Below are 22,713 nucleotides of genomic sequence, written 5' to 3' on the forward strand. Positions count from 1 at the left end.
AATAATATTATTGATAATAATAAATGACAGAAAACATTTCCAAACATTTTTTTTTTTTGATCGATGATCAATTGTAGACTGGTTCTTGTTGATCACTCTCAGTTACGAATTCTTTTGCAGAACACAGACCCTGTTCACGAAATGCTCCTGGATGTCATTACTTGGGTCGGCATCCTGCTGTCGCTCGTGTGCCTGCTCATCAGCCTCTTTACCTTCTGCTTCTTCCGCGGGCTCCAGAGTGATCGCAACACCATCCATAAGAACCTCTGCATCAGCCTGTTCATCGCCGAGTCCCTGTTCCTGGTGGGAATCAATCGGGGCGACCAACCGGTAAGAGATGGTGCACAATACCTACCCATATACTTTTCACCATTACAGATGGACATTTACCAGTATCATTGTTTTAGTCCGTGTACACGTTGGCAGTATTTTGGACAACTGCAAGTGTCTGTGTTAAGGACTACACCCAATCTTCTCTGTAGATTTAAGAGCCTAAACTATTTCTTGAGATGATGTAAATGTTGGTATCCCACTGTGTTTTGTGCACTGAGCGACAGTGGCACTGAACTTCTCTGATCCCGCCAAACTCAGTGAGAGCAAACAGTGAATGAAAAGAACTTGATTTTTTTATTCAACAAACGCCCCTTTCCATCAGTTGCACGGAAGGAAAGGCACACTCCAAAGTACTCTTACTTTTTCACACCTGCCAAAACACTGTTACATCCGCATATGTTGATCGCTCTCACGCTGCACGTACCGCTGACACGAAATCGTCTGTTCGCCCCGCTACCACCTCCTGGTGAAGTTTTCCACTTTGTAAACAAAAACATTTATTTGGACCAAGCTGCTCAATATAGCAAACCGCCTTCCTGCGCGCTAACTGTAGTTTGGACGGCATTGCTTTTCTGTTAAGGGCTCAGCTGTGGTAGCAGGTGGAGGCATACAGTCACTGCGAAGTCATGTTCAAGTATGAGTGTGCACACAACCCTCGCGCTGTAGACAACTGTGGAGTCATTACGTGCACACAGGATGGGGCTGGGATTGATTCCACCTACAGCTTTTTGCAATCATGCCATTTTGCTTGCTAATGAGGCACAGTACACAACTTTGCTCTCACAGGGAAAAAAAAAAAAAAACAGCTACTGATTGTCTGAGCGCAGTACGAAATGAGCTCTATGCCTATAAATATGTAATGGGGTCAGACATCAGAATACAACTTATTGCTAATAGTCTTTTTGGTAGTTTGAGTTAGTTATTCTTTGCCATTTTGCTTCTATCCAACTTCATGCTATCAAAGCAAATCTATATTTTATCTCAGCCAAAACTAGCAGGCTATAGTTCAGCAGCAAAGCTATATCTTTATGAAGTAAAAGATAATGCTTTGGCCCTTACACCTTTACCTTCCATAACATTTTATGGGTGTGATTCAGCGCCCAGCTCTAAGATCACCCTTCTGGACGGCAATTAATGTCCACTCAACCTTTTAGTTATTTAATTGAATCCATTTCAATGACAAAATATGCTAGTTATGTTCAACTGTGCCAATAATTAGATCAATCCATGAGACACTGTATCTTATTATTGTTAGAAAGTGTGTGGGTGTGCATGCAAATGCCAATCTGCTCCGTTCGAGTCTCGCCTGTACATACCTCTATCAGCTCAGAAAGTGTGTAACTACATTATGTCCTTGCACCTGGCCGTGGTTTGACATGCACTGAGCTCCAAATGGCTATTGGACTGTAGGCTTCACTTCTTCATATCTCTCTTTCATCCGTGCCAACGACGGCAAACAAGACCACATGGCCTCAGTGTCTGTGGCGCGCTTCTGCCAGTCACTACAGGCAAACATCCAGTCCCTTCAAGCCAAACAAAGCTTAGCAATGCTAATCGCCGGGAAGACACAAACATGACGAGGTCAGAAGAAAAGAAAAAAAAACACACACCCCCAAAAAAAAAAAAAAAAAAAAGCTGCTGGGTTATAGGCACTTGGATGACTCTGATATTATACCCTTTAGCAAGGCATTTAATCCTTGAGAAAATCAGCTGAAGTGATTTGGTTACAATACGTTTTCCCCTGTGAACACTCAGACTTTAATTCTCTTTTCCTCTCTCTCATTTTTGTTCATGTCTGCCACTGTAAACCCCTCTCAGATTGCTTGTGCCGTCTTCGCCGCCCTGCTCCATTTCTTCTTTCTGGCAGCGTTCACGTGGATGTTCTTGGAGGGCGTGCAGCTCTACATCATGCTGGTGGAGGTGTTCGAGAGCGAGCACTCACGCCGACGCTACTTCTACCTGGTGGGCTACGGAGTTCCTGCGTTAATTGTGGCTGTTTCAGCAGCGGTGGACTACCGCAGTTATGGCACCGACAGAGTGTGAGTACACATGGAGCTACAGTGTGAGCACATGAGACTTCCCAGCCTGTCTAATTGTGGCAGGAGACTTAGCTTCTAAATGTAATACTCAGACAAATTACATTATGGTAGCTTTTAGAGCTGATTTGGTTTAGCACATATTAATTTTTGCACGAGTCGATGCATTACTGTAGACTAGCTACAGTGGTTCATGGACAGCTTATTAGAATAGTACATTAGTCTATTTAGGCATCAAATCCTTTTAGTGATAAACCTTATAATAACACAACAACTCCAACAATTTTATAAGATTAATGTACTTCTCATGTGGAGTACAGCAATCCCTGTAATACAGTCGTAGGTCTTCTTTTAGCCTAGAGGAGCTTTAGATTTTGTCCTGTCTTTAAACTTCAGCATTTTTAAAATATTGTGCAGGAAAGAGTTGCATCAGATATTTTGGTTTGAAAATGCAACTAAAGGAAATGAGAATTTAGCTGGTGATTTGATTCTATGACAGTTCCATTGTCATAGGGAGGGATATGAATACTTGGGGTGACATGAGGACTGAGGGACCCAGGATTTAACCCTATACTAACCAGCCTGTTTTGCAGATTGAAAGTTACCACTGCAGTTTCTGCCTGTTATGGCTGAAATGTACATTTATTTCTATCTAGCGTGTTTAAACAAACTAAATTGATGCTACTTCTCTTCCTAAAAGGAAAAATAATACCTCCAGAGGTTTGTTGCTTTGAGGGGCTTCAACAGTCACAGTGATGCTCCAATAGCTGTCACTCATCGTCAACTTTTAATGAAGCAGAAAGGTTACTCGAGCTGCGTTTATTCCCCTCACTGCTTAATTGACATTGTTTTAACAGTGACAAATGGAAACTTTAGGAGATGCAATTGTTGGATGTACATCAAGCTATTGTGGTTAATGTCTGCAGCATTTTAGGATGCACACTTTACAGCGCACGGATGGAGAGATTTATAGGGCGTGGGGAGGGACTAAGAACGGGGAGATTAAGACTGAAAGCAAGAGGAAGAGACAGTTTAACAAAAAGATTGGGAGCAATAGACGCTGCATTTTTGTGTTTCCCATAGAAGCCATAAGATATCATTTCCCAGCCCTTCCATCTGCAGTACAAAGTGGTCTATAAAGCAGTGTAATGCCAAACATTCCTCTCCGTTAATCTCAAACCCATCTGAAAATAATGAAGACCAACATCAGAGGCTTGCATCCGAGATGTTTATCATACATAGCACACACACACACACACACACGTACACTGCCAAATACAACGCAACTGGTAGACAGTGCATTTGTAGATTGGGAGAGCCATAGTTCTTGGTGATGGATGAGGTGATAGCTGCCACCGCCTGAGCCTTGGCATCATGTGAATAATTAAAGCCTGCCACCGGTGGAACAATTATACGCAGCCATTGAAGGATGAGCGAAGGGACGAGGCGTGACACGCGGTGAATAGCAAAAGGTGGAGGAGGGCAGCTAGTCCTGCTGCAAATTGATTTGGGGACCTTAGCAGCATTATCACACGTGGCCTTATTTTCAGCTGAAATATCCAATATGCTGCAGTCAAAAGTGACCCAGGTGCAGTAGATGAAAGAGGGAATGTCGAGTGACTCATAATAGCTGAGCATATAAAATGGCTGCAGCAGCCCCAAGATCAGCTTCCTGTGAAGTCACCTGTTCTTAGTCTGAGATCAAATAATCTCATCCCACAGAAGGAGGGTACAGTTTCTAGTCTGTTATTCTCAGTGATTACGCTAAATGTGCCTTTGAGCAAGGCACTTTCCTCTTGTGCACTGTGGCTGCTCAGTGGTCAGCTAGACAGATTCCCTGAAATTTCTCCAGTTTAATGAAAGCAATAAATCAACCACCTGTAAACCAAGGAAATAATTACATTTCAGTTTTTGTAATTGACTTGAAGTTACCGTAGTTTGTTGTGTTGCACTGATCATGCAGAATAATGGTGGGCATTGTTCAAGGTCCCGTAAGAATTTTTCTTCCAAATAAACACAGTTAATTTTAATATTCTGCATTTCTCACCAAAACTATTGTGTATATCCCTGAGGCCTCACACACACATAGCTAATGCATTTTCCTTCGTTTCCGTACAACATTTGCAAGGCAGATTTCTTGGAAATCTCTTCTGTTTACATCAGTTTTGACAAAAGCAGTCAGGGAGAATCATAAGGGAACTGCAAGGCAGGGCTCACATGATCAGCAAGGGCAGCCAAGGAAACATAAACATAAAAAAAAAAAAAAAAAGTCATAAAGGCAGGAACTTTTCCCATGCACCAGGAACCTTTTGAAAAACCTACAGCAGGTCCACGGTCTCGGTGCGGTACTTTCCGAATGTCCAGAAACTATCATGTGGGGACATGCTGCAATCCAGTTACTCGTCAGTCAAAATCCAGTGCAGCATTTTACACACCTGGCATTATTACAAACCTATGGTCACGCTTTTGACACATCAGTAGCTTTTGGCTAATTAGCCTAATCTCCTTAGGCTTCGGCTAAAGAGATCACCATTCCTTTAGGTACTTTGGGGGACATTAGTTCAACAAAGTAAAATACCAGGAATACCTAGGCGGAAATGGACCTTTAGGAATGAAATCTTTTAGCACCATAGTGTTTACCACCACTGCTATTACTAAGGTATTTCAGTAGTGGGGGTTTGACTCTGGTTGTTTTAGTTGTTATTTCATAAAATAGTACTAATAGTACTAAATATTTTTGTTGTGTTTTTACTACGGTTGCAGTTAATTGTGCCAAGTTTATTACCTGATACATGTTTATCTGATCCCATGCCCATATTCTGAACTTAATTCTATGAAAACCTTTTTCTCATTAACACAATCTTTCTGACTTCCTTTGTTGTGTTTGTCTAAGCGGGATGTATTTTGGAGAGACTGTGGCTTGGAACAAGTCTTTATTTTACTTTGTTTCTCCTGTTGTCACCTTTTCTTTTTTCTTTCTCACTGATTTACTTCTCATGACTTACTTATAAAATGAAAGTATAGTTCTTTGTCAAAACCAGGTAGTGATGAGGGAATAATAAAATAGTGTCATAACAGTGTTTTTTCCCCTTTGTCCTCAAAACCTTTACTATTTGTTTTGAGGGTGGTTAAGTATACAAATAAGCCACATATCAGAAATTATGCTAATGATGCCTTTGTGTGACCGTCACCTCCTCCTTTTTCCCTGCATTTTGAAGGCAGCATGCAGCTTTTTAGTGCATTGGTTTACGAAAGGCAGGATTCAAACAAACCTGGGCTCCACTGAACAAACAGTGTTCCATACTGTGACTAGTGCTAAAATACATTTCAAGTGACACTATGGAACAAGTTTTTGTCAAAACTAAACAACATGCACAAGTAAGTAAGGTCCTAATTAAATGTCAAATGTTGCTTCAGGGCTTCACTCACTAACTTGGTCACCAGTTCACTGTCTCTGTTGCAAAGATGTCATTGCAGATTAAGTCATCTTGGCTCAACTGCAGACTAAGTTCCAGAATACTCCGCAAAAGCTGTTGGCATGAGCATGGATTGTGTTTTTATTATTATTATTATTATTATTTATTTAATTTTTTGTGCTGGCACACATACGCAGTTGTGATTGCTTGGTTACTGAAGGAATTGCTCACCAGGAGGGGAGATAAAACTAGATGTGCTCAAAAAGCAAAACACATGCAGGACACAATTGGAGAATGGGAGTTAGAGAAAGCAGGAAAAAAAAAAAAATGACAGCCCGGAGCTCCAGCCGCCCACCGTGTCTTAAAATCTCTCTATGATCTGAAGAAAACGAAGAAGAAGGCAAAAGCGAACAATAGAACTTTCAGCATAATTTCTAAGAGCAACGTTAGGAGCATGTGCTTTTGATGAGCTGCCAGAGTGCCATGCATGTTGTTCGGCTTTAGTTTGTGCCTCTACACTTCTTTATGCCTCCATATGTGTTTTTCTGTGTTGCCTCCTCTCATCTGTGGATATCAGAAAGGCAGTATAAGCAAATAATAATAATTTTTGTCGTGCCACTTCTTACACAATGATCCCTCCTGTCTGCAAATTCAAAAAGTGAACCATGTACAGAGTTGTCCAAAGCAGGTAGATTTTTATTCTGAATTTTCAATTTGTGGTCTGTGTTGATATACACAGTGAAGATGCCTCAGTTTTGCTTTTCCACTAAGGCACTAGTACCAAAATAGCATTCATCATATCCTGGATGATTGTATCTGCCTTTGTTTTGCTATCACATTGTTTTCACACAGCATCAAATTATGTTTATGTAAAAAACCAAAGATGTTTAATCTTTTAAAATATGTTTTAAAGCAGCGTGCCATACTTTTTAAAGCATTGTTGCTGTTTTATTTCCCCCTTTATTCCCCCACAGCCACCGTCTGAAGCCCAGTGGTGTGTTGGTCTAAAGTGCCTCATACCGAACACTTCAATTTCCCTTAAAATGCCATTGAATTACAGCTAATTCTCTGCCACTTCCATTTCCTTTCTCTGTCAGCCTGAATGACATGCAGCTGTATGAACTGTAATTTTCCAGTGGCCAAAAATGGAGGCGTCTATCTGCTGCAGTAGCGGAGATTAAAAGATTAATAATTCAACCACAGGTCATGAATCAAGTTTTTTCCCTCCCTTTTTTTTTTTTTTTTTCTTTTGCCGTTTCAAAGAAACGCTGTCACCTTCTGCCGACCCCACTGTTTCTGATCTGTGTTTAAGTTTTACTCAGCATTGGGAAATTGACTATCTGGGATGTTTTGAAATGAAGTATGAGGTCAGGAGAGCCCATTATTTCATTATTGACATAATTACAGCGGCCCGACTGAGTCGTCACAGTTTACATGAATATGTAGGACACTTTGCTGAGTGCTCAAGGAACATGTGAGTGGCCACGACTGTCAGGGTCAAGGTCAATCCAATTCGTTTGGAGTGATACAGTTAGGATTCAATTGAGAACTAATTGAATCATCCATAAATTATCATCCGCGATGAGCGTTTGCTAACTTAACTGGACAAATTGAAAACGAACTCCAGTAAATCTGCTCACAGTCAGCCATCCTTTACAGTTTGAGCTCCATCCCATTCCTGTTTTCTTATTTACTTTTTGATTAGTACACCTGTGCTGGCTATGAGAGGCAATCATTATCCCTGCCAGTGACGCTAAATGCCTCCTTTCCTCTAAAATCTTACCGATGGTGATAATTCTTCAAGCCCCTCGCTGTGATCTATGTTTTGAAGTGCCTCTTCCTCTATGTCACTCCAGCCACCCACATGATGTATATCCTCTGAGCACCAGTGTAAAGCTATAACCTCAAATCTTTTTCTCTCTTCCCCCACCCCTCACTTTCTCTGCTCATATCCCTATTTCCTCTCATTCTGTCTTCTTCACTGCAGTTGCTGGCTTCGCCTGGACACCTACTTCATTTGGAGTTTCATAGGACCAGCAACCTTGATAATTATGGTAAGCATGTCCCCCCTTTACCCCCCCACCATCTCCGGCTGCTCATTAACCCTACTTAGCCTGCGGGTCGTCGCTTAAATGGTCCACAGAGATCCCTTTTTCTAGCTCCTATCCTCGCTCTTTTCTCTGCCCTGTTGAGCATATATGCCACCACCGGGCACGGAGCCGTCCAGAAAAACGAATGAGGGGTGTAGAGAATATATTGCAGTTTGTCACCCTGCCGCAGTCACCGGCTGAGACAATTTTTAGTGGGGAGGGGGGGGTTAGTGAGAGACTGGGAGAGAGAGAGAGCGAGTGAACTCTGCTCAGTATGCAGTGTTGGAGTAATCTTCACCACGATTATGATTGATTTTGTTCCCGTTCCAACTCGTTCTACACTACCTTTTTCCATCCCCTGCTCGCAGGCACACTCACTCACACACACTCTAACACACACACACACACTTTTGGTGTCTATTTCCCAACTAGGGCAGGCCTAATTTTCTTATGAAATAGCTCATATATTGATCCAGCTGCTTTAAATCTAGTTTCAGACTGGTTCTCATCTAAGTGTTTTAGCCAAACTATAAATATTGTGTCTCCAGAGCTGTGCTCCTAATTTTCCAAGACACCAGTCAGCTATCAAAATGAATGGAATGGAATCCACTAATAAATGTCCCTAACATTATTTACAGCAAAAAAAAAAAAAAAAAAAAACCCGAAATCTGTAATTCCAACAAGTTTTAGTGCAACTGTCAGTGAGCAGCTACAATCTGTTTGCTGCTAAATGCAAATGTGAATAATGTGCTTTCATGCTCCAGTTTGCAGTAATCGTTCACAATGCATCCTATGTGCCTCATGACTCACTCCTTTCTATCTTAGATTTTACTAACCAGAATGTGATTTTGCAAACCCGAAATACACCACAAATCCACTTCTACCCCCAAAAACATAGTTTCTCACCTCATATTAACTGAATGTCACTCGTAAACAGGGAGAGAAATCAGCAAAAGCTCATTAATTGCTGTAATTTTTCAGGAGGCGTTTTGAAAAGACCCCAATGCTGCAACCAGATTTGACAAATTTTCTATTTTTGTGATTATTGAGAAATAGAAAATAATGAGATACACCAGAGTGGGTCTGTTTAGTGTTATGTTTAATTAGGCTTTTTTGATATCCAGCCGTCAAACATGAGGCCGTTTCTTTAGTCCTCTGACTAATTACAGTGTGTTTGGCTCTCAGCTCACTGGGATGATGTGTGTGTGCACGTGTGTGTGTGTGTGTGTTAAGTTTGATTTCCTACTCTGCTTTTTCAAAGCAGTATTTGGTACATGTGGACAACAGTGCACACAGCATGAAGGCAGATTTAGAAAGTGTCCTAGTTTATGGCAAATATGAAATTGTTAACAATATTATATCCCACCTATTAAAATGTGTTGTTGCTCGTGATATAGCAGGAGATATCATGTTATAAATGCTAACACTTCTTCAAGTGTTTCACAAAAATTTCAACCAGTGCCAAGTGTATTTTATTTTTTTTCTCTAGATTAAAAAGAAAAGCAACAGCAGTGGCAGCCTTTCCCTGCGGTTGCAGCTAAGTGTGAATATGATGAGACAAGTGTGATAAGTCAGATGGAAAGGCTCCCTCATACAAGTATGCAGCTGTCTTGTCTCACCGTTCGCCGTTCGGTCCGTTGTACCGCCATAGAGGTTTCATAGGATTTTGCGCTCTGTTTGGCAAAGTGGGAAACCAAATCTGGCTGCAGCGTTCCAGCTTTGTGCTACAAAGTGCCCTGATTTAAAATGAATGGAAGTGAAACAAGCAAACATACACACTTCATTCCTCTCTCTCTCTGTCTCTCTCTCACTCTCTGTCTTTCTTTCTGACTTTCTCTGTGTTTTTCTCAGCTTAACGTGATCTTCCTGGGCATCGCTCTCTACAAGATGTTCCATCACACAGCCATCCTGAAGCCAGACTCCGGTTGCTTGGATAACATCAAGTAAGAGCACTCAGATCACCATTAAAGTTATCCCGAAATAGCACTCCTGGTGACATTTTGTTAGAGATGGAAATCATTTTTCGGTAAGAGCGTGCTGGGCTCTGGCCAAGCTGAATTTTACTCTCTGTGACCCGCTTTGAGCCGACGTTTCCTTCTGCTTTGTTCAGTTTAATGAACTCTGGCCACAGAGCAACTTTTTGGGTGGTACTCTGTATTCCAGCTAGTGTTCATGAGCAACACACTTTGTCCTGCCTCTCCCTTTGATATTTTGAAACCTCATTAAAGGCACTTAAGGTTGTGAACACCCATCCCAGGGGCCCTGGAATCTGAGCCTGCAAGGTAAGCACCCACCATTGTGCCAAAAGGTCGTGTCAGGCGGGTTAAAATCAGACAGGTTTTCTGTTGTGTCTCCATCATTATCTGAAGAACACTGTTGTCTGTGCAGGAAAAGGCCAGGAGACAATCTGACAGACCTGACCTGGTGTTATCTTGGTGTCAACATGCCACCAATGAATATTCATACAGTGTCTCTGTCTGTGTTTGTCTGTGTGTGTGTGTTTGGTGTGTTGGAGCCTGTTTATCTGCCTAAGCCTGGCTGCTCTCAGATAATATGAAAGCTTGAGGGACAACAAAGACTATAAAACTTTAAGATTTGTTAGTGAAAGTTTAAATATGTTGCTATACTTTTTTTTTTTTTTTAAAGTGAAGTGAAGTTTTTCTGAGGCAACTCGGGTCAAGTTTCAGCTGGTAAAGTTTTATTGTTTTTAGATACTAGATTTCTGTAAATGTCCGCTGCAGATGTCGAAATTCTCATTGAAAACAAACACATGTGCTTATGGAATTAGGATAAATACTTTAGTTTAAATTCACCAGCACTGTGTGACAGTGGATCTCGGTTTAGAACACTTAACCTTTGTGCAAAGCATCGTTTCAAACCATCCATAGCATCTATTAGCGTCCATTCATTCTCACATGGCCTGAGTGACAGCTAGCATTACATGTGTAATAACTAGTGTCAATGTTTCATCACTAATAATGATCAAATGTATTTGAAGAGCATTATCACACAAAGGTAACACTTCCAGAAAATGCAGATTTAATGTTCAGTGTGACACGATGGGGCTCAAGTAAGATTTGAAAATCACAGAAAGCCATGCAAATACATTAATGTGGCCCTTTAAAGCCTGTTTTTACAACTAAAACTTTGTCTGCTTTGTCTTGGTGCTTGGCAAGTAGCTGTGCATTGGTTTTATCCGAGCAGACAGCTGCCTGCTGCATCTGGAAATGCAGTTAATGAAAGCAGTGAGAGTCACTCAAAAGTAGTAAAGTTGCCGGCTGTAAAACCAAAACAATGAGCTGAGTGATATGAACATGGGGAACTGCTGGCTTGGATAATAAGCCCTTTGTTTTGATCAGTGCAGTATAAATACGTTCTATATTTTGGTCTCATGCCGCCGATGCACAGTACTGCATCATAGTCCGTCCGTATTTACCTTCATAGACGCTTACAAAACTTTTATCTATAAGTCAGGCCGGATGGGGAAAATTACTTCTAAAAGTATTTCTGAGGCGCCTTTATTCGGTAGAATGACACAGCATTAACTGTCACTGTCTTTGACGTGAGCTCCAGCTTCTCTGTGTCAGGGTGGACTTGTTGTACAGACGGGGTAAAGTTGTTTTCTGCCTGTTTACTATGATAGATAAGGGTCTTTGCTCTGTTTTTGCTGTCTGCCTTGCTTTTTACTTTTTACTTTTTTTTTTCCCCCCAAGCTGCTCTGGACACATTACTCTGCCTTATGACTGGCGTTCTGGATGTTTTTTTTAGTTGTTTTTTTTTTTTTTGTGGCATCACATCACTGGTTATGTCTCAGCACAGTGGACCCTGTCTGCCCTGTTCCTCTCAGCACAGTGACACACACACAAAAACAATCTTGTGTGAGCACGATGTAGCATGCTCACACCACACTTTGCCGGTGTGTTTTTCCATCACAAACTCACAGCAGGATGCTCCTAAGCTGACCAGTGGTTTTTAAGTGCTCTTTTTGAACACTTGTACTGACCTGAAGCCGACATTTGGAAAGAGGGCAATCCAGTGTTTTGGTAATGTACGTTTACACTTAGCTTAATTATTAGCTGAGTAAAGCCTTATGCATTACTAAATAAATATGGGTTGGACCACACAAATCCCTCTTACGTAGATCTGAGTTGGGGTTGTTTTTCATATATTTGGTAGTTGTTGGCTAATCACTTTTAAACATGACAACATACATTGCGACCTTTCCCCGCGTCTTTCCTGTTCTACGCAAAGAGGAGTTGGGACTGGGCTCACAGCGTGGCTTCTGATCACCAGCTGATCCGCTAATAGAAACCAACATGCCCAAACGATAGACTCCCAAAAATAGACGTTAATGTTCCCACAGTGACATATGTATAGGTGCAAATGGATGCACCTGCCCCATCTTAAACGGCCGTAATACGTTACACAGGGGCTCAAATGCTGGCAGAGATGCAGAACAGTAGTACTACACATTTAGTTTACTTCTGACGTAAAAAGATGTGTTCTTGATTTCTTGATGTCTTGGTTTTTTCTCCAGCAGACTATTGTGTATAGAATATGGCCAAGTCTGTCTGTCTTTGGTGCTACAACATACATCGTTTGTTCTGCAGAAAAATATTGACTGCTGCAGTTCTCAGTGTCATATGATTTATAACTCTGCCCCCCCCATAATGATACCAAACAACTGAACTCTCAACCCCCGAGTCTCACAGACTTAGAAACGGTCTGCAAAGTCTCAGATGACCGTTGGAAAATAGTGAGAACCCGCGCCGCTTTTGTCAGCTCTCATTCATCTGACTCAGTTTTTTAAGCCCTTATTTGTCACCCGGCTGCACAAACACATTCAGAAACCCGGCGTGGCTGCTGTCAGCCGCACACCACCGCTGCCTGGCCGATACCTGGCGCCTCTGTTTCATCCTAGCTGAACACAAAAATGTGTTTGAGCTTCTAATTTATAGTAGGTCCTTCAGCCTCTAAGTATTACAGCTCATCGTGTCCCATTTGTTATTTTCTAATTTTTCCCGTGAACTTGTCTTCGAATGAAAGTGAACGGGTTTGATGATTCTAATGGCACGGGTTAATTATGTCAGTCTAGCTTAGTTTAATGAGGTATATCTATTTGTCTCATTGTTCTGCTCTTTGGTTCCTCTTTATGGTTTGATGTCACGTTTTCTGTTCAGATTTCATCATGCTGCCTTGTTTTAATATGAATGTTTCATCTCTCTTTCACTGTGTATCCCTTTCTCCCCCTCTCTGCTTCTCTTCTTTTGATTAGCACTCACATCCTGCCTTTTAATCTTACGCTGTGTTTATCTTTAACATCTTACTCTTTTTCATCTTCCATTTCCCCCCCCCCTTCTTCGTTTTAGCTACCGTTATTATGATGGATGTGTTATTGTAGAATGGCACTGGTAAGATGCAACATTTCTCAGTAGAGGGTGTAGAATAGAATTGATATTGTGTTTGATGTGTTTTCTCCCTCCTCGCCCCATAATGGAGACAGCAGCTGCCACTGCCCTGTGATTCATGGATTACAACATGACTTTTGCACCGTTATAACTTTAAATACCAAACTTGCATCTAATTGCACGGCGGACTGAACATTTTTAGAGAAAGGTATGAATTCCATCTTGTGTAGCTTCCTCCCTGTGGAGATAGGAAACTTCAAATGAAATATGCTAACGAGGATGATGTCAAAGATAAAAAAAAAAAAAAAGCTCTGCCAAGATCAAAAACTTTGCACTATTGATGTCTTAAACACTTTGAGGTGATTAGCATTTTAAGAATACCTTTGGTTAAATAATTAACACCCCGTCGGGCTGATCATAGCACTTCCTCTTTCCCTCCCAGAGCCAGCCTATAAAATGGCTTTATGCAGATTTAAAACGGGTTGAATTGACCAATTGCAATCTCATACATAAATGATCTGTGACATTGCGAGGAATGGGACCTGTGCAAATTAAGTCATTTCAAAGGAAATTGGTGGTAATTTGATGCCACAGTCTGAAGTAGTCCTCTGAATAAAATTGCTCATTGCTTGTTGATTAGCACAATAAAGCTTTTCTCTCCCTTTTTGGTGCTTGGGAAGCCTAGAGGTGCTCTGCTGCAGCCCCTCAGGGACGGATAGTATATCTATAGATTCCACAGCTTTTCACACAGATCCATGTTTTGTCACAAGTATGTCTGAGCTCAAGTACTGAAATAGCTTAGATGCTATATTTGACAATCTAAAAATGCACATTTAATTAGAACAATTCACAAAATTCTTTGAACGTAATGATGCCAAGTATACGAGAGAATCTTTAAGTGACATTGTGTTAGTAGCCTTCAGGCATGCAGCAGCCCTGACAGGATAATACTCGCCTGAAATGTACTCTCTTCATTTGTAAGTGAGCTGTTATGCTTCTCGGTGACTGTTATTCAGTCTCAAAAGTTTCGCCTCAAGGCTCCTAACATGCAGCCCTCGCTTTCTTCCTCATATTTTTATCTGATGACTCCAGAGGAAGTGGAAGTGAGCAGTGTGCAGTGTGCGATATGAGTCGTAGTCTCTCCATATCCTGTCCTCCCGGACGCATTTGTATGACCTCTCGTGTTTGTATCATCCTCCGTGCATCCTTTGAGCCAGTTAGAGGACAATAGTTTTGCTCTTTCTGTTTCTCTGTCCATTCCGGGGGCCACCGCCTTGATGAAGTACCTCTCCCACCAACTCATTAAGACAGCCCTGGGAAAATGATGTTTAATGGTTGCCCTGGTGAATTCATAAATCATTTATTTTGCTGCACACCTGCTCCATTTATAAAAGCTTAAATGCGAGGGTCTGCCAGCGTTTATGAGGGGAGGAAGATGACTCGGTGAACCTAGATAATTGTGGTTAGCATCTGTAAATCACAAACAAATCCCTTCCTAAAATGTGTGAATGTGTGTCCTTGGTGTTTGGACGCTGTGAATGTGGCTTTAATCTCCACTGCCAAAACAAGCCATCTCCGATCTTGGTGTATTGTTACCCTCTTAATGTCTAAATTTGTACATTGTATTTGTGGCCACACATTTTGGATTACACCCCTCTGCTTCTTTGTTATGTGATTTGATTTGTTTCTGCCTCTTTATTTATTTATTTTGTGCTTTTTTGTTGCCCAGCTATCAGGATTATGAACCGGAGATCAAGTAAGACAAAATTGGAAGGGCCTCTTTTCCCAAAATGCCATCTTTCATTTACTCCCCCATATGAAGGAATCAGCCCCCAAATCCATCTCATTGCCTCTGTGAATCATTAACGTGATTTAGTGTGGAGCACTCAGTCATGTTGAAGGCTGCATTAGTGTGCACACAGCCACTCCTGTCTTATATATACATAACCTAGAGATGTGACAAGCAAGATTACTTTTAAATGGCACCTGGATCTTCACAGTTCACTCTATAGAAACATTAGTACTTTATTGTGGATACAGCAATCACATTTATCATTGATAGTCATATTTCCCCCTGTATGTATCCCATCCATATGAGCATACGAGGCACTCATTTTATGAGTGTTAGGCAGTGATTCCATACTGCTGCCCTCGGTAAGGGGCATGTGGGAAGATTGTTCAATAGCTCAAGTAATTTAAAATAAATAAATGAAAGCCATGCAGGTGAGTGCATACAAATATACGGAATATAAGGACTAGCCGAATTGGTAGTAATGGATTGCTAATTGAAATAGACCTAGGGAATGGGATGAGGACATCTTGTCTTTGAACGCTTAGTGTGCAGGGGTTATTACTCTATCACAGTCACAACAATGGACTTTGAGCAGTTTTAGTTTATTTGTAGTCTGGTTTATCCACATATACCAACTTTTGTGACCCATTATGATTCTAGGTCAGTAAAGCCACAAAAATATTAGTCTTTGCTCGATCTCGCCTAGTGCGGCACACAGGGAGTTGCTAAAAAATGATGCTAAAATGCCACTTCTCTGTGCCCTCAGAAAGACAGAGCCCTTCATTCCTAATAGACTTCATGATCTCAAGGGTATTTATCTCAACCTTTTCAGTATGAGTAGGAGTGTACAAGACACTTCTCCTAACCCTCAGGCAACACATGTGATGTACTTATGTGTAGTTTGATAATGTCTTTAGAGTGCTGTAGGAATGAGTCCTCAAACGTGGAAATCAAATTTTTGCACTTCCGGTTCCCCTGCCTGAAGTCAGTGGGGTTCTTTTGAATGGTTTTTTGGTTACACGCCTGAAATAAGGTCTTTAACTAACACAAAGTCAAGAGTTTTTTTCCATTCGTGCAATTGTAGCAACTGCCTATTCAAAGATTTTTACATCACTAGCTTTATCAGCTCACTATAAGAAGAGAAGTGTTTGTAGAAGAGCTAAGTGCGCTGAATCAGATTAGAAAATGTTACTTCTAGTAATTGTAGTGAACCTCCAGCTCATAAAAGTGTTGTTCATCTGTGCGGTTTATTTTGCTGAACAAAATATGTCTTGAAAGTACCATAAACTTGTCACAAAGCTTATTCTCCACAATAATCCAATGGAAAAGTCCAATTGGCTTTTTTTTCTTTTTTTCAGGGGAACCAGGAAGACTCTAATGTCTGGCTTTGCCTACCAAAAAAGGTCATCCCTACAGCACTTCTTATTACAGATCTAACATATATTTTCACTGACCTCCATTAGTGTTTCTGCAGTTTCATCAACTATGGCTTTTCAAAGAGTCAGTGGTGTCACCTGAAAGTGTATGAAATGGAACAAGTAGCTAAGAAAACAAAGGATGAAAAAAGAAATTGCAGATGATTGACTCAATTGTGATTTTTCATCAGTTTCTTAACCCTTTTCATTTGTTTTTTTGTCTTTTCCCCCCTCTCATAAAAAGGGTGTCTTGATCAATAGCAGCAACCCTGTAGATTATTTACATCTATACTTCCGTTCAATCTCTTTACACTGTCTAACGTAGGTATCTGGTTTTTAAACAGTTTAAACAAGAAGTCTCTTTGTTTATATTGTAGATCATGGGTGATCGGAGCCATTGCTTTGCTATGTCTGCTGGGCCTGACATGGGCCTTTGGCCTGATGTATGTCAACGAGAGCACGGTGGTCATGGCCTACCTGTTCACCGTCTTCAACTCCCTGCAGGGCATGTTCATCTTCATCTTCCACTGTGTCCTGCAGAAAAAGGTTTGGTTCATGTGCTGTTCAGCTTCCCACGTGACAGACAATGTCAACAGTATCGACAGTAATTAGATTACTGACAAATGTGCCACTGTTGCATACTGTACCTTTTTGTTTTTGTTCACAATCAGGTGCGTAAGGAGTATAGGAAATGCCTGCGCACTCACTGCTGCAGTGGTAAAAGTGTGGACAGCTCCATTGGGTCTGGGAAAGGCACTGCCTCTCGGGCTCCAGGACGTTACTCTACTGGATCTCAGGTGCCAAGACACTTATCGCGTTACACTGTGATATAATAGCCTTTGTTTCTTCGTGCACATACATTTGGTGTTGTCTGCTATACAAGTGGATGCTTAATCAGTTGTGGGTTACCAGTGACTCTCCTTAAATAAAACTGTGCTGTATGTATGTAAGTACTGTATGTATATGTGATAGATTTAAAGGGGGTGCAACAAATACCTTCGGTTTGGAATGATGGCAGGAAAATGTCCCGCCTATTGAGCTAAACATTTTCAAACTACATAAAGTCTGCCATTCATTTCACTGCAGCAGCTCCAGACTGCTCACCGGTACAGCAACACTGACTCACCGACTGAAGTATTGGCTCGAGCTTTGTGAGGAATTTGTTCACGCTCATAAATGCAGATTTGACTGGCTCTGCCAAGATATGTGAATTTTGTTTCTAAGTGGTAAGTCTCCTTGTAAAGTAAATTGTTAATGGATTCCTCCCACATTGGCATAAAGTATAGGATGAATTGCCATGATACACTATAATTGAACATCATATCCATATTCCAAAGAGTGTGATTTCCTTGCAGTGTTCAATTATAAATAGTCCTTAGAGTCAAGCATGCAGTGGCAACCCACGATACAAGCTCGATTCTGCATACAGATCAAAGTGTTTAATTATACACAGTGGTTTGACGAGATAGCTCTAACCCCGTGCTCAGACGAAGCAGGAATGGAAACACTCAGAAAGATGTGGTTGTTTATTGCAAACTCCGAGGCTTCTAAATGAATGTGTAATCAGCGAAGTGCGTGCACGGTTTAGGTTTTTACATGTCCTAAAAGCAAGAAGAAATAGTAACGTCATTTTCAACCCATCTGTGTCTCAAGTAATGGGAACATGATGTGTGATATGTTGATGAGTTAAGCTGCGTCGCTATATGCGGCTGTTAGAATATACGGTATGATCCGGGTTTGACACGTAAGTGCCTAAACCAACATGTCCTTCTGAGACAGCAGTATTGACCATAACACTTCTGCATGGGCAATTTCCACATTAGTTATGGCGTGAGGATTAAGCTTTTATGAATAAAACACATTTGCAGGCTAAATGCCATTCTGCAGTGGAGGATTTCAGGAAGAGATTAGTTGAGGTGCTGTGACGGTTGCTGCAAATATAGTTAACGGTAATGGCAAAGTGGCAATGATTTAATTAGGCTGAAGATTGTCGGAGGTGTGCAAAGGGATGACAGAAAAACAAATCCTAAACAGCATTTCTTCATTGCTTTGCTTCATTCATAAGGCTGCCATTTTTAAAATCTGTTATAGATTGCTTATGGTTGACAACAGAGTGTAAAGATGATACTTCAGTGCCGCACCGGGAGTGAGTCATACAGTATTTTGACAGGTTCAGTTGAAAGACTGCTCTGGTTACATCATGGGTCTTATTTTTGGAGTTATGGCCGGGCTCTCTATTGGTTGTGATACTGCGTTAGTGTACTTACTACGGTAATGGCTGAGATCTGAGAGTGCAGTGACAGCAGTGGAGCCTAATTATTTTAACCTCTGTATCTGGAGGAAAAACTGAAAGTAAGAGAAACGTTATTAATAATCCCTCATTACACGGGAATACGGTGCAGTTTGATTCAAAAAATGAACAACCTTCATTTGATTAAAAGACTGCTGTCGACCTTATTGATTTGATGGATTTACAGGATAGCGTCTAGTCGTAAATTCCCCGAGGCAGCTGTAGACAGAAGTTTAATGCTGTTGAGGGACGTAGACGTGGCCACAGTAAAAACCAGACAGATTAAGGGGTAAGGTGGTTTAAATATCTTTAAGCTAAGACGATGGTTAGATGACAGGAGCAGTGACACAACAACATGGGCAACAGATGTATTCTTTGCCTTTGTTTTGACTGGCCCCCAGCTATATTAAAGCTATTTTTGCCTCCTGGCATAGTATAGAAAGTATTCGTTTGTGTGGTTTGATATCCACACCACTTGGCTTCTGCAACCCCCCATGGGACCCCATCATAATTAACCAGGATGAACCATTTTCGTGATGGAGCCTTTGCAAACTAAGATACTGATTCACTGAGCTCGACTGATGATTTTATTATTGACTTCATCTATCCCAGTACGGGTGCTCATCTTTAATTGGAGATTACTTTTTTGTATTCCCACAGCTGAAATGTGTCATGCTTTAGATACTAGAATCTAGTATAATTTTTGCTACATATAGCAACTTTTATTGTGTGAAATGGAAGCACGTATGTATGTATGCGTATATTGTAATTTAACTTTAGCATCTTATATGCAGAATTGTTCTGACATGTTTTGACTTTCTCTGTCTTTTGTCTCTGTAGAGCCGCATTCGTCGGATGTGGAATGACACAGTCAGAAAACAGTCCGAGTCGTCTTTCATGACTGGTGACATCAACAGCTCTGCATCACTCAACAGAGGTACTTGGTCCTGCAGCAAATACTTGAATGACTCAGCATAGACTACATGACTAATGCAAGACAATTTCTTCTAGTAACGCCTGCTATTTTGCTTTATTGTAGTTATAATTGCTTTACACTTGATGTGAGACAGTGGCTATACATTATAGGTGTTTTTAACACATAAACATTTCAACCACAAACCTTTACCTAACATTGCAAGTCAAGGCACATCAGTTATTTCACAACAGCTTGCTTCAAATACCACAAATAATTAACGGGAATAAAAAGCGAATTAATCACCAAATGCTGAAGGACACTTTTTAATGTCCATGTGCTTCCAAACTGCTGTCAGTAGTCATGAAACGCTCGACATTTTTGCCTGGATGAAAGACAACGTGATTGTGAATACGAAGCAGAGACTGAAAGGATAAAATCCTTCTTGGTGTCACACTGCTACAGAAAGTTGTTTATCACATCTGTTATGTTGAAGCGCCAACAAATCAGTTCTACTGTCTAGTCATTTAAAGGGAGTATACAGAGAAAAATGGCTTTTAAGACATTACGCTGCATCACGCATTTCCAGAATTCGAGCTTTTGCACACTTGAGAAGTGCACATGAACTATGTCTTTATCATCCCCCCCTCACCACCACCACCACCACCGACCGAGGCAACATTGTGCTATCTGACTGCAAAAGCCTCGATACAGAATCTCTGGGCGTCCTCTCAGGAAAAGTGCTGAATAACAACCAAAAAAAAAATAAAAATAAAATCAATTCAGAGGAATCCCCTCTCAGAAACACGTTAATAAAAAGTACTTTACCATAATACATTTGACAGCAGCCCAGTAAATAAAGTTAACTCCAGAGTCTGCCGAGGTTTTACAGAAAAAAGATCCCAGACTACATTTGACATCCAGTAGTAAATACTGCCCTCGCTGGCATCGCTCCCTTACACTCTCCCCACTCATCGCGTCTCTTGATGGAGGGCTCGAGTTCCTCACTGTTCACACTCTAAATTCGCTCTGGGCACCTGCTTGTGTAGACACTAATGCATAGTTACAATGATGGATGAATGTTCAGCACAGGGAGGAAGTGTTAAGATCTCAATAATTAGGCACTCAGCCTAGCACCAACAACCGGCACAGCTTTTATCCATCGTGGAGATGCTGAACTAGAGTGGGAGGTGGAGCACGAGGTCAGGGGTACAAAAAAAGGCCTACATGGTCCTTCTATAAAAAGATACACACACATAGATAAGGATGTAGAAATTATGAATGCAATTTTGTACCTCAGGCTTCTTACGGGGCTGTATCTGATAAAGACAATGCTCCAGGAGCACGAGCATGCCAGGAAGTGTAATTTACCATTTCAAGTATCATCAGAAACAGATGTAAATAAAATTGCAGTTATCCGTGCCACCGTGTTGCTATTAAGGGATTATGTGTCAAGGAGTAAATATTTCTTGCCGATTTGTCCTTTTCAATCTCCGCACGCCAGCTTGTCCTCGCTTCGCACGTGAGGGAGCGAGCTCGGAGCTGGCACTCGTGCTGCACTCCCCTCGAGAGCGTGCGGGATTCGTGCAATCATCTTGATAGCATTGCATGTTCAATTTATCCCAGCGCTCAGGATTATTGCTGCACAATCAGTGTGGTTTTGGAAATTGTCCAATTTATCAAACAGACACAATAAGTGGGGGATCTGTTGTAGGAGAATTCTAAAGGGGGGGTGGTGTTTATGGGATACACTGTAATTAGGGCAAGCAGTAAGAGCAAATTACTGTTTTTTTTAATCAAAACAACATTCTGATTTTCAAGCAAAAGTATAATATGTCCAATTAAGACTCAATTCATTCAGAGAAAAAGCAAGAAATCCTGAAAGATGAGCGTAAATCAGTGGCACCGTAATTATTTTCAAATTTCATTACAAATAGACCAAGATAGAAAATATTTCTGCAATTACAAGACTGTCAAAAAGTACACGAGAAAGTTTAGAAAAGATAGGCAGAGCATCAGAGTAATATAAAAAGCCTTTTCCGTTGGTGTAATAGATTCAGAGCATTAGAAAACAACAGTACACTCCGTGCTGCAGGATCTAATTGCTGTGCACTTGTACCTCAGGTAAAAAGATGTTTACCCGCTCTGCCATGGTGCATTCTGGAGGCATGTGTATCCTCCGTATCAGGCTTGAATTGGGATTCTTAAAAAATAATAGCATCATATCATGTAGACAGGGGGGGAAAATCTTGTAAACAGGAAATGAATGGGAGTCACAAACATTTTAAGCATACTTGATATTCCGCATAATGTATTCAAACACTTGAAAATAAATTATTTATGTCAACAGTGAAGAAAAACAAACATCAGGGAATCTGCACTATTCATGCTTAAGATTGCAGCCTTCGAATCTGTAGCTAATCACAGGGCTCAAACTGTGAAGGTTGCTTTGGTGTGGTAGTGTGAGGCTCGGAAACCGATGAGTCATTCGCGCACGATCCCGGCAATAAGCATCTGAGGACAAGCGCGGCATAAATAGAAAATGAGCATCCGCTATTTGTGCGAGTGAGGCAACACTGCAGCAAAGTAATGACCATCCTGACTAAAAAGAGGACGAACTACTTCATTCAGACGTTATTTCGGCAACGGCAGAGGAAGTGAGACCTGAGAACTTTGCCTATGGAGAAAAGGAAAAATTGCAGCTCAAAAGATGCCCCGAACAATAATAACTGTGTGTGCGTCTTGTTGCTGCAACTGTCGAGCCATCCGTAAGTTTACTTTTGAAGTAACACATCATAGATTTCAGGAAGGTTTCTGACTGGCTACAGGTAGAAACACTTCTTTTATCAGCTTTAATTTGCTCTGGCCGAGACAGTAGTTGTGCAGTCTGTCATCAATCTGGCCTTCATATGTAAAAACTGAACAGTTTTGCTCATTCAGCAGAAATTAAGTTAAATCTTCACATGCAACAAATGTTAAATCCTTGAAGGTGTCGCTTTTACTTTAGGCCCATGCACACG

The 22,713-nt window shown here is 41.1% G+C and overlaps 1 protein-coding gene across 20 annotated transcripts in view; it reads left to right on the forward strand.

The window, feature by feature from the left end:
- The window catches only part of LOC137137609 (adhesion G protein-coupled receptor L3-like), a 211,281-nt gene that overhangs the window by 182,544 nt on the left and 6,024 nt on the right, over positions 1–22,713 (forward strand). For 10 of the 20 annotated variants that reach the window (XM_067524090.1, XM_067524097.1, XM_067524093.1 and 7 more), the window contains 8 exons: positions 121–330; positions 2,152–2,372; positions 7,773–7,839; positions 9,727–9,818; positions 16,434–16,478; positions 16,868–17,036; positions 17,162–17,287; positions 19,621–19,717. In XM_067524090.1, coding sequence (XP_067380191.1) covers positions 121–330; positions 2,152–2,372; positions 7,773–7,839; positions 9,727–9,818; positions 16,434–16,478; positions 16,868–17,036; positions 17,162–17,287; positions 19,621–19,717 — 1,027 coding nt within the window. The remainder of the gene's footprint in view (positions 1–120; positions 331–2,151; positions 2,373–7,772; positions 7,840–9,726; positions 9,819–16,433; positions 16,479–16,867; positions 17,037–17,161; positions 17,288–19,620; positions 19,718–22,713) is intronic. The other 10 variants (XM_067524091.1, XM_067524094.1, XM_067524084.1 and 7 more) reach the window with 1 other exon arrangement.

This window comes from Channa argus, chromosome 12, assembly GCF_033026475.1.
Source record: "Channa argus isolate prfri chromosome 12, Channa argus male v1.0, whole genome shotgun sequence".
Classification (NCBI taxonomy): domain Eukaryota; kingdom Metazoa; phylum Chordata; class Actinopteri; order Anabantiformes; family Channidae; genus Channa; species Channa argus.